Consider the following 12,699-nt stretch of genomic DNA (forward strand, 5'->3'; position numbering starts at 1 on the left):
ATGGTTAGGTTTGAAATCAGATTTCATGACTTTGTGGCTGACAGGTTAGTGGTTTTGGTCATGAATCTTGTTCTGGATTTGAAACCCGACTTTGCAGCTAGCATACCTAAGGGGAAATCCCTCAGGTCTGCCTCCAGAACAAGACACATTACAATAAAGTTCAACCTGCCTGTGGCTGTGCCAGCTAGTGACCACTCTGCAGAGCTGCCTCCAGAACAAGACTAATGACAAAAAAGGTCAACCTGCTTGTGGCTGTGCCAGCTAGTGACCACTCTGCAGAGCTGCCTCCAGAACAAGACTAATCACAATAAATACCAACCTGCTTGTGGTTGTGCCAGCTAGTGACCACTCTGCAGAACTGCCTCCAGAACAAGACTAATGACAATAAATACCAACCTGCCTGTGGCTGTGCCAGCTAGTGACCACTCTGCAGAGCTGCCTCCAGAACAAGACTAATGACCATAAATACCAACCTGCTACAAAGTCACACACATTCTTATGCCAGCAGTGGATCCGTCTCTGTTAAATTCCTGGGGATCTGGTAAATATTCTCCTTCTGGCCCTCCTAGCTCTAGGGCTAAATCAGGGCTAAATCAGGTGTGGAAAGTTTGGTCCCAACGCTTCAGTAATCATTTAGAAAATATTTTACATTCAATCTTCTGAAGTAAACAATAGTACAAAAGACCTCAAAAAGCAGAAAATAACAGAGAGACAGAGAGAGAGAGAGAGGGGAGACAGAGAGAGAGACAGAGAGACAGAGACAGAGAGACAGAGAGACAGAGAGACAGAGACAGAGAGACAGAGAGACAGAGAGACAGAGAGACAGAGAGACAGAGAGACAGAGAGAGAGACAGAGAGAGAGAGAGAGAGACAGAGAGAGACAGAGAGACAGAGAGACAGAGAGACAGAGAGAGAGAGAGAGAGAGAGACAGAGAGACAGAGAGAGACAGGGAGACAGAGAGAGAGAGAGAGAGAGAGGGAGACAGGGAGACAGAGAGAGAGAGAGAGAGAGACAGAGAGAGAGAGAGAGAGGGAGACAGAGAGAGAGAGAGAGAGAGACAGAGAGAGAGACAGAGAGAGAGAGAGAGAGACAGAGAGAGAGAGGGAGACAGAGAGAGAGGGAGACAGAGAGAGACAGGGAGACAGAGAGAGAGAGAGACAGAGGACAGAGACAGAGAGAGAGAGAGAGAGAGAGAGAGAGACAGAGAGAGAGACAGAGAGACAGAGAGAGAGACAGAGAGAGACAGAGAGAGAGACAGAGAGGAGAGACTGAGAGAGGGAGACAGAGAGAGAGAGAGACAGAGAGAGAGAGAGAGAGAGAGAGAAGAGAGAGAGAGAGACAGAGAGAGACAGAGAGAGAGACAGAGAGAGAGACTGAGAGAGGGAGACAGAGAGAGAGAGAGACAGAGAGAGAGAGAGAGAGAGAGAGAGAGAGAGAGAGACAGAGAGAGACAGAGAGAGACAGAGAGAGAGAGAGACAGAGAGAGACAGGGAGACAGAGAGAGAGAGAGAGAAGAGAGAGAGAGAGAGAGAGAGAGAGAGGGAGACAGAGAGAGACAGGGAGAGAGAGAGAGAGAGAGAGAGAGAGAGAGACAGAGAGAGACAGAGACAGAGAGAGAGAGAGAGACAGAGAGAGACAGAGACAGAGAGAGAGAGAGAGAGAGGGAGACAGAGAGAGAGGGAGACAGAGAGAGACAGGGAGACAGAGAGAGAGAGAGAGAGAGAGAGAGACAGAGAGAGAGAGACAGAGACAGAGAGAGAGAGAGAGAGAGAGAGACAGAGAGAGAGACAGAGAGAGAGACAGAGAGAGACAGAGAGAGACACAGAGAGAGAGACAGAGAGAGAGACAGAGAGAGAGACAGAGAGAGAGAGAGAGAGAGAGAGAGACAGAGAGAGAGAGAGAGGGAGACAGGGAGAGAGAGAGAGACAGAGAGAGAGAGACAGAGAGAGAGAGACAGAGAGAGAGAGGGAGACAGAGAGAGAGAGAGAGAGAGAGAGAGAGAGAGACAGAGAGAGAGAGAGAGACAGGGAGACAGAGTGAGAGAGATAGATAGATAGAGAGAGAGAGAGAATACTGCTCCAGACCCTGAGGTGATAGTTAGTCTGTGTGAATGTGAACAGCAAGGTCTCTGTTAAATCAATAGAAAGATTAAACACACACTGCACTCAGATCAGATCATACAGCGAGAGAGAAGTCCGAACCCCACTGGAGGTTTTCATACTATACATGGTATGTATAAACAGAATCATCTGCTATTAGATACCATCCAAGATATTTTTGTATTTACACTTTCCCCTACAACAGCCAATATGCAAGTGTTTATGTGTGTATGCGTGTGAGTGTGTTTATGTGTGTGTGTGTGTGTGTGTGTGGGTGTGCAGTTGTGCGTGCGTGTGTGTGTTGGTGTGCCAGTGGCCATAGCTGCTCTGCCCAGCCCTTATGGTTACTCCATGTGTGTCCATGGCAGCAGCTGGTTAGTCCTGTGAGGTTAGTGTCTTTAACACTCAGTAGGTCCACATGTGTCCCTACCTCCATGCTGCCCACAATAAACATCTCTAATTAGTTGACAGCCATTTTAGTTTAAGGCCACTACCAAAACAATGACCAAACACACCTCTATGGAGAGACTTCTGGCCATACGTTTGAACACCAAAACACTAGAAGTATTTTTGTAGTCCTTGTTCTCACCCCGGAATATCAACAAAAAAATCTACAATCATCACGTTATACCTCGCTGCTCACTGAACACATGTAAACACAAACACTGCAGGTCACCGTCCAATGACATCACACGATGATGTGTCCTGTTCCTGTCCCTCATAGCCAGTACAAGGCTTTCATCTCTCTAAGGGACTGGTCAATCTCCTGGTCCTCTCCTCCTCTCGTCCTCTCGTCCCCTCTTCCTCTCATCCTCTCCTCCTCTCCTCCTCGTCTCGTCCTCTCCTCCTCTCTTCCTCCCCTCCTCTCAGCCTCTCCTCGTCTCGTACTCTCCTCCTCTCTTCCTCTCTTCCTCTCCTCCCACTATCACAAGGTAGCCATCACCGTTATCTCCCCCAAGAGACTGTTTTTTCCAGGGTCCCTCTCCTTCTCTGTCCTTCCTCCTCTTCTCCTCTTCGCCTCTCATCTCTCTCTCACAGTGAGGAAGAGCTCTGGCTGTAGTTTCTCAGGGTCAGCATTTCGTACTTGGGCGGAGGGGACGAGGGCGGGGGCAGACACAGGGTGGACTCTGAGACCGGGGAGCCACTTCCTGACCCCAGCGAATCACGGAAGGGTGAGGGCGGGGTCAAATTCATTAGCTCCTCCTCCAGCTCTGCCCTCCTTAGAGGGGACTCCACTCCCACAGTGAGGTGTCGCACCGGAGAGTGGGAGGCCTGAGGGTGAGTTAGGAGGCGAGGGTGAGGCAGGGGGTGAGTGAGGCCGGCGTGTCCACCTACGTAGGACTCAACAGGGGGAAGGGGCTGGACGTCAGCGTATGTGGTCATGGTGAGGGGGAGGGGGATCTCCCGGGGGAGGAGGAAGGGGTCTGCAGGGTGGGAGGGCGTCAGGGTGTGCGTGTGAGAGTATGTGTGTGAGTGTGTGGGAGACGGGGAGAGCATCATGCTGTTGAGTTCGCTGATGTTGGCAGTGAAACGGTTAACCACGCAGCTGATCTGATCCATCAGAGAACTGTCAAACACATCGCCCCCGCCGACAGAACCCCCGGTCAGGGAGGTCGGTACACCCATCACAAGCGGCTCCTCCCTTAGTCCCGCCCCATGCAGGTGCTGGCTGACAGTACTGATTGGTGAAGGGGTCTGGGGCCGGTAGGTAATTGGGTATCTCTCCTCGGCGTATCTCTCCTCTGCCTCTGTGAGCTCGTACAGGGTCTTGTCTGCGTCAGGGTGGGAGTGGGAGTGGGGGAGGGACGGCATGTGGGGGTGAAGGTCAGCGCCCCCACTGTAGCGCCCCTCGGGGGTCTTGGAGAAGGGCTTAATGACAGCTGTCTGGTTGTTCTCCTTCCTCTTGATGTGGAACGACAGGCGCTGCCACAGGTGGTTTCCACGGGAACCCCGCTCTGTCTGTGCCCAGGATACTGACTTCCCATTGGAACTGCAGAGACAGGAAACAGGAAGTGAAAACAGGAAATTAAACAAGTGTGTCACAGCTGGTGCATAACAGTGTAGAAATGATTTTCTCTATTCCTCCCCTCCACCTCCCCTGTTTGTGTTCTCTCTCTCTCTCTCTCTCTCTCTCTCTCTCTCAATTGTCAGGTTAATTAGTGTGATTAATCTATAATGGAGCATCTGATTAAATCATGCTGCTGTGGCTAGGGGTGGGAGGACTCTAGAGAGACTCATATAACCTCAGCACACAGACACCAACACACACACATAAAACAAGCGGAGAAAGAAGGGGGGGGGGTAATTTTTACACATCTTATAGTGGTCTGATTGTAATCTTGCTTGCCAAGCGAGACAGTAACCAGCTGACTAAAGAGAATGTCCTTTTCCCTTTTGTCCTGTGGAGCAGCACATTGTCATTTCATATGGTTGCTTGGTCACGTGGTTGTTCCATTAGAGATGGCGAGCTTGGCCTTTAGCTTGTCCTCTTCAACTTTGTTTTATCTCCCTTTCTCTCTCTCCCCCCTTTCTCTATCTCTCTCCCCCCTTTCTCTCTCTCTCCCCCCTCTCTCATTTTCCTGGAAAGTACCATCTACATAATCAGGTGTGCGGGTCGGACTCAGGTCAGACAGAGAGACAGACACACAGCTGCTGAGGAACTTTTGACTCAGATGGCCCTTATTGAAATGGCTCTGCACTAAAAAGGTTGTTACTGAAACGGCCCTCAAATGAGATTCACTTAGGGACAGTGACCCAGCACCGATCTCAGCTAAACACTATCTCCTGTGTGACCCCAGACGGGCTCTACAGCATCTCTCTGTATTCCCTGCCCTACACACACGCATACACACACACACACACACACACACACACACACACACACACACACACACACACACACACACACACACACACCTGAGTGTCTCTCCAGCAGAGCAGCGTCGCCTCCAGAGGTTGACCAGGCTGGAGGAGCGGCTGGCGGCTGATGAGGACTTCCCATCACCCACGTGCATGCGTACTACCGTGCTTGTAGTGAAAGCACTGCGTACGTTACGCTCTGGCTTGGCCAGGATGATATACACCTGGAGAGAGCGAGACAGACAGAAGAGCTTCATAACCCTTCATAAGCACTACATAACACTTGTTATAACCCTTCACAAGCCCCTTCTAACCAAACACAATATTCCAAAAAAACATTCCTTTTCAAGTCCCTCAGTCGAGCACCTGATTCCGTTTTGATTAAAGCTAAAGTTGTTTTCTATCTCCAGTGTCCTGTGTGTCTTACCTTGGGCACGAACAGGCAGCAGAGCGCCACAGTGGCACTGAGGCTGACGCTGAAGCACATGGTGATGATCTTGTAGTTGGAACCGAAGTAGATGGGCACGAAGGCCAGCCAGATGATACAGGTGGTGTACATGGTGAAGGCGATGTACTTGGCCTCGTTGAAGTTGGCTGGGACGTTGCGCGTCTTGAAGGCGTAGAAGGTGCAGCTCAGGATCAGCAGGCCGTTGTAGCCCAGCGGCGCCACCACGCCCAGGTTGGTGGTGTAACAGATGCGATTGACCTGCCGGATGCTGGGATAGTCGTGGATCACCTGCAGGTAGTAGAGCCATCTGTATCAGCATGTACAAACACTGAGTGGACAAAACATTAGGAACATCTATTGCATCTTGCCTATGCCGCTCGACCATCGCTCATCCATATATTTATATGTACATATTCTTATTCCATCCCTTTAGATTTGTGTGTATTATGGAATTGTTGTGGAATTGTTAGATTACATGTTATATATTGCTGCGCTGTCAGAGCTAGAAGGACAAGTGTTTCGCTACACTCGCATTAACATCTGCTAACCGCGTGTATGTGACCATTAACATCTGCTAACCGCGTGTATGTGACCATTAACATCTGCTAACCGCGTGTATGTGACCATTAACATCTGCTAACCGCGTGTATGTGACCATTAACATCTGCTAACCGCGTGTATGTGACCATTAACATCTGCTAACCGCGTGTATGTGACCATTAACATCTGCTAACCGCGTGTATGTGACCATTAACATCTGCTAACCGCGTGTATGTGACCATTAACATCTGCTAACCGCATGTATGTGACCATTAACATCTGCTAACCGCGTGTATGTGACCATTAACATCTGCTAACCGCGTGTATGTGACCATTAACATCTGCTAACCGCGTGTATGTGACCATTAACATCTGCTAACCGCGTGTATGTGACCATTAACATCTGCTAACCGCGTGTATGTGACCAATACAATTAGATGTATTTTTATTTGAACTCTTTCCATGACATAGTGTGATCAGGTGAATCCAGGTGAAAGCTATGATCCCTTATTGATGTCACTTGTTAAATCCACTTCAATCAGTGTAGATGAAGGGGAGGAGACAGGTTAAAGAATAATTTTTAAGTCTTGAGAAAATTGAGACATGGATTGTGGATGTGTGCCATTCAGAGGGTGAATGGGCAAGACAAAATATTGAAGTGCCTTTGACCGGGGTATAGTAGTAGGTGCCAGGCACACTGGTTTGTGTCAAGAACTGCAACGCTGCTGGGTTTTTCACACTCAACCGTTTCCCGAGTGTATCAAGAATGGACCACCACCCAAAGGACATCTACATGACACAACTGTGGGAAGCATTAGAGTCAACATGGGCCAGCATCCCTGTGGAACGCTTTCAACACCTTGTAGAATCCATGCCCTGGAACTCAATATTAGGAAGGTGTTCTTAATGTTTTGTACACTCAGTGTAGATGCTGTACAGTATGTATGCAGTCAGAAAGTGGGTTTGGGGGCCTCCCGAGTGGCGCAGCGGTCTAAGGCACAGCACTGCATCACTACAGACTCGGGTTTGATCCCAAGCTGTGTCGCAGCCTACTACAACCGGGAGACCCATGAGGAGGCTCACAATTGTCCCAGTGTTGTCCGGGTTTGGCCAGCCGGGATGTCCTTGTCCCATCACGCTCTAGCCACTCCTTGTTACGGGCCCGGGCGCATACATGCGGACTTCGGTCGCCAGCTATACAGTGTTTCCTCCGACACATTGGTGCAGCTGGCTTCCGGGTTAAAGAGATCAGTGTGTCAAGAAGCAGTGAGGCTTAGCAGGGTCGTGTTTCGGAGGACGCATGGCTCTCGACCTTCGCCTTTCCTGAGTCTGTACGGGAGTTGCAGCAATGAGACAAGACTATAACTACCAAATGGATATCACAAAATTTGGGGTGAAAAAGGCCATAAAAAAGATATTAATAATTTTAAAAAGTCAAGAAAATGAAAGAAAGTGCCTCCACAACTGAGGTGGAGACCATGTTGGCACCAGGGTTTTCACTTCAGCCAGTTCAGCAAGTAAATGTATCATTCACTTAATTATTTAAGAGGCAGTCTCAGACCCTTAGGCTGACAATTCCCTGCCAACCCCCGCTGACACACACACACACACACCCAGTGGGCACAGCCTACCTGTGGGGGCTCCATGAGGAAGAGAGCCACTATGATGCCCAGCTGCAGCAGGATGAGTAGAGAGGCGATGATGAGCTGGGCACATGCAGACATGAACCTGGGCTTCCTAGTACAGATCTTCTTCTTGCTGCCAGCCAGGATACGAGCTATACGGTTAGTCTGCAACAACAACAACACAGCCAGGATACGAGCGATACGGTTAGTCTGCAACAACAACAACACAGCCAGGATACGAGCTATACGGTTAGTCTGCAACAACAACAACACAGCCAGGATACGGGCTATACGGTTAGTCTGCAACAACAACAACACAGCCAGGATAGGAGCTATACGGTTAGTCTGCAACAACAACAACACAGCCAGGATAGGAGCTATACTGTTAGTCTGCAACAACAACACAGCCAGGATACGGGCTATACGGTTAGTCTGCAACAACAACAACACAGCCAGGATACGGGCTATACGGTTAGTCTGCAACAACAACAACACAGCCAGGATACGAGCTACACTGTTAGTCTGCAACAACAACACAGCCAGGATACGAGCTATACTGTTAGTCTGCAGCAACAACACAACCAGGATACGGGCTATACGGTTAGTCTGCAACAACAACAACACAGCCAGGATACGGGCTATACGGTTAGTCTGCAACAACAACAACACAGCCAGGATAGGAGCTATACGGTTAGTCTGCAACAACAACAACACAGCCAGGATAGGAGCTATACTGTTAGTCTGCAACAACAACACAGCCAGGATACGGGCTATACGGTTAGTCTGCAACAACAACAACACAGCCAGGATAGGAGCTATACGGTTAGTCTGCAACAACAACAACACAGCCAGGATAGGAGCTATACTGTTAGTCTGCAACAACAACACAGCCAGGATACGGGCTATACGGTTAGTCTGCAACAACAACAACACAGCCAGGATACGGGCTATACGGTTAGTCTGCAACAACAACAACACAGCCAGGATACGAGCTACACTGTTAGTCTGCAACAACAACACAGCCAGGATACGAGCTATACTGTTAGTCTGCAGCAACAACACAACCAGGATACGGGCTATACGGTTAGTCTGCAACAACAACAACACAGCCAGGATACGAGCTATACTGTTAGTCTGCAACAACAACACAGCCAGGATACGAGCTATACGATTAGTCTGCAACAACAACACAGCCAGGATACGAGCTATACTGTTAGTCTGCAACAACAACAACACAGCCAGGATACGGGCTATACGATTAGTCTGCAACAACAACACAGCCAGGATACGAGCTATACTGTTAGTCTGCAACAACAACAACACAGCCAGGATACGGGCTATACTGTTAGTCTGCAACAACAACACAGCCAGGATACGAGCTATACTGTTAGTCTGCAACAACAACACAGCCAGGATACGAGCTATACTGTTAGTCTGCAGCAACAACACAACCAGGATACGGGCTATACGGTTAGTCTGCAACAACAACAACACAGCCAGGATACGGGCTATACTGTTAGTCTGCAACAACAACAACACAGCCAGGATACGGGCTATACGATTAGTCTGCAACAACAACACAGCCAGGATACGAGCTATACTGTTAGTCTGCAACAACAACACAGCCAGGATACGAGCTATACGATTAGTCTGCAACAACAACACAGCCAGGATACGAGCTATACTGTTAGTCTGCAACAACAACAACACAGCCAGGATACGGGCTATACGATTAGTCTGCAACAACAACACAGCCAGGATACGAGCTATACTGTTAGTCTGCAACAACAACAACACAGCCAGGATACGGGCTATACGATTAGTCTGCAACAACAACAACACAGCCAGGATACGAGCTATACTGTTAGTCTGCAACAACAACACAGCCAGGATACGAGCTATACTGTTAGTCTGCAACAACAACAACACAGCCAGGATACGGGCTATACGGTTAGTCTGCAACAACAACACAGCCAGGATACGAGCTATACTGTTAGTCTGCAACAACAACACAGCCAGGATACGAGCTACACTGTTAGTCTGCAACAACAACACAGCCAGGATACGGGCTATACTGTTAGTCTGCAACAACAACACAGCCAGGATACGGGCTATACTGTTAGTCTGCAACAACAAAACAGCCAGGATATGAGCTATACTGTTAGTCTGCAACAACAACACAGCCAGGATATGAGCTATACTGTTAGTCTGCAACAACAACACAGCCAGGATACGAGCTATACGATTAGTCTGCAACAACAACACAGCCAGGATACGAGCTATACTGTTAGTCTGCAACAACAAACACAGCCAGGATATGGGCTATACGGTTAGTCTGCAACAACAACACAACCAGGATACGGGCTATACTGTTAGTCTGCAACAACAACACAGCCAGGATACGGGCTATACGGTTAGTCTGCAACAACAACACAACCAGGATACGGGCTATACTGTTAGTCTGCAACAACAACAACACAACCAGGATACGGGCTATACTGTTAGTCTGCAACAACAACACAGCCAGGATACGGGCTATACGGTTAGTCTGCAACAACAACAACACAGCCAGGATACGAGCTATACGGTTAGTCTGCAACAACAACAACACAGCCAGGATACGGGCTATACTGTTAGTCTGCAATAACAACACAGCCAGGATACGAGCTATACTGTTAGTCTGCAACAACAACAACACAGCCAGGATAAGGGCAATACTGTTAGTCTACAACAACAACACAGCCAGGATACGGGCTATACTGTTAGTCTGCAACAACAACACAGCCAGGATACGGGCTATACGATTAGTCTGCAACAGCAACACAGCCAGGATACGGGCTATACTGTTAGTCTGCAACAACAACACAGCCAGGATACGGGCTATACAATTAGTCTGCAACAACAACACAGCCAGGATACGGGCTATACTGTTAGTCTGCAACAACAACACAGCCAGGATACGGGCTATAGGATTAGTCTGCAACAACAACACAGCCAGGATACGGGCTATACTGTTAGTCTGCAACAACAACACAGCCAGGATACGAGCTATACGGTTAGTCTGCAACAACAACACAGCCAGGATACGGGCTATACTGTTAGTCTGCAACAACAACACAGCCAGGATACGAGCTATACGGTTAGTCTGCAACAACAACACAGCCAGGATATGGGCTATACTGTTAGTCTGCAACAACAACACAGCCAGGATACGGGCTATACTGTTAGTCTGCAACAACAACAACACAGCCAGGATACGAGCTATACTGTTAGTCTGCAACAACAACACAGCCAGGATACGAGCTATACTGTTAGTCTGCAACAACAAACACATCAGAGAGAATGAATGAATAGACTTCATACTGGGAGAGAAGTGGAAATCTGTAATAATGACCTCAAACACAGTCTGTTTGTGAGATCCGTATGTCTAGATGTACAAGGACACGGTAGGTGAAAGAATTAAGATAAAGAGGGGCTTGATGATGTACCTTGGTGACCAGGGCAGAGTAGCTCATGGCAGGGGACAGGCCTATGCCCAGTCTCTGTAGGTAGCAGTGTGCAGCGTGGGGCTTGGCGATGAGACTGAAGGTACACAGATAACCCAGACAGATCCCAGCCAGGATGATGTAACAAAGCTCTCTGCTGGACGACTTCACCACCGGAGTGTCCCGGAACCTACACCCACACAGTTTGTTGTATAACCTTGTAACATATACTAACTTCCAGTTAAAATGACATGTTGAAAACAATCCCAGTGCCAAACCCTGTTGGAAAACAAGTGGAATCCCTTTAACGTGTTTCCCCCTGGGTTTTACTCGTTTATTCTCCCAAACAAACGTTTGAATATGACATTGACTTTCACATTTATTATGTTAAAAGTTGTTACCTGATGAAGACGGAGGTGACGAAGAATGTGGCACAGAGTCCCAAACAAGCAAATGCCACAGCAGCAATGGGCTCTGGGTCCCCCCAACGCAGGTACTCCACTGGGATAGGGTCACAGCCTGGAGGGTGGGGGGGAGATGGAGAGAGAAAGAGATAGTGAGAGGTTAAAAATAAACAGTATTGATAAGTTTTCAGTTTTTCTTACTTTCTTTCTCTCTCTTTTTCTCTGGATTTAGTTATCCCTCCTTTTTTCTCACCTTCTCTGTCTCGTGTGCCCTCCTCTCTCTCTGTCACGCCCTGACCATAGAGAGCTGTTTATTCTCTATGTTGGTTGGGTCGGGGTGTGATTTAGGGTGGGTTATCTAGGGGAATTGTATATCTATATTGGCCTGATATGGTTCCCAATCAGAGGCAGCTGTTTATCGTTGTCTCTGATAACGTATTTATTTATTTCATATTTAGGTAGCCATTTTCCCATTGTGCTTTGTGGGATCTTGTCTATGTATTGTTGCCTGTGAGCACGTTTCTTTTGTTGTTTTGTTCTTGGAAGTTTTCATTTCCAAAATAAAGGATGGAAACATACCACGCTGCATCTTGGTCTACTCCTTATGACAAACGTGACACTCTCCCTCTTTTTCTCTCTCTCTCCCTCTGTTCCCCCACCCCTCCTGGGCTGTGAGATAAGTCTCATTAATTAAAGGGACAGTTCTAATTAGCTGGCGTAATGCTCGCTGGAAATACCTCCCGGTCCCGGCGGGTCCGAGACAGAACACCAGAGACGGCAAACCAGACAGAACACCGCCGCCACACTGCCGTTAAAATAGATGAAGTCATTAATGGCTCTACCTTTAACACAGTCTATAATGTTAAATTAATCAGTGAAGTAGTTCAGTTTAGAGGCAATAACAGTTTATTTGCTGAATGAGAGTACAGGTACCGTTAAGAGAAGAAACAGTCATTGTGGAAGACACTGTTTACAAAACTTGAATTGAACTCAACTTTACAGTCGCTCAGGAACTTTGTATTGAGGCCTCTCTCTCTCTCTCCACCTCCAGTGGGGTTCGGACTTCTCTCTCGCTGTATGATCTGATCTGAGTGCAGTGTGTGTTTAATCTTTCTATTGATTTAACAGAGACCTTGCTGTTCACATTCACACAGACTAACTATCGCCTCAGGGTCTGGAGCAGTATTCTCTCTATCTCTCTCTCTGTCTTTCTCTCTCCCCCCCCCTAATTTAAATTC

The 12,699-nt window shown here is 48.1% G+C and overlaps 1 protein-coding gene and 1 pseudogene across 1 annotated transcript in view; both read right to left on the bottom strand.

Annotated features, from left to right (window-relative positions):
• LOC109881646 (dipeptidyl peptidase 1-like) overlaps positions 1 to 2,536 on the bottom strand; it is a 29,827-nt pseudogene extending 27,291 nt beyond the window's left edge.
• Positions 1,979 to 12,699, bottom strand: part of LOC109881645 (metabotropic glutamate receptor 5) — a 31,946-nt gene continuing 21,225 nt past the window's right edge. The window contains exons 5-10 of the mRNA XM_031791162.1: positions 11,459 to 11,576; positions 11,061 to 11,247; positions 7,579 to 7,737; positions 5,387 to 5,695; positions 5,017 to 5,183; positions 1,979 to 4,090 (exon numbers count right to left, since the gene is read on the bottom strand). Coding sequence (XP_031647022.1) covers positions 3,133 to 4,090; positions 5,017 to 5,183; positions 5,387 to 5,695; positions 7,579 to 7,737; positions 11,061 to 11,247; positions 11,459 to 11,576 — 1,898 coding nt within the window. The 3' untranslated portion in view covers positions 1,979 to 3,132. The remainder of the gene's footprint in view (positions 4,091 to 5,016; positions 5,184 to 5,386; positions 5,696 to 7,578; positions 7,738 to 11,060; positions 11,248 to 11,458; positions 11,577 to 12,699) is intronic.

The sequence above is a fragment of the Oncorhynchus kisutch genome, linkage group LG15, assembly GCF_002021735.2.
Source record: "Oncorhynchus kisutch isolate 150728-3 linkage group LG15, Okis_V2, whole genome shotgun sequence".
Classification (NCBI taxonomy): domain Eukaryota; kingdom Metazoa; phylum Chordata; class Actinopteri; order Salmoniformes; family Salmonidae; genus Oncorhynchus; species Oncorhynchus kisutch.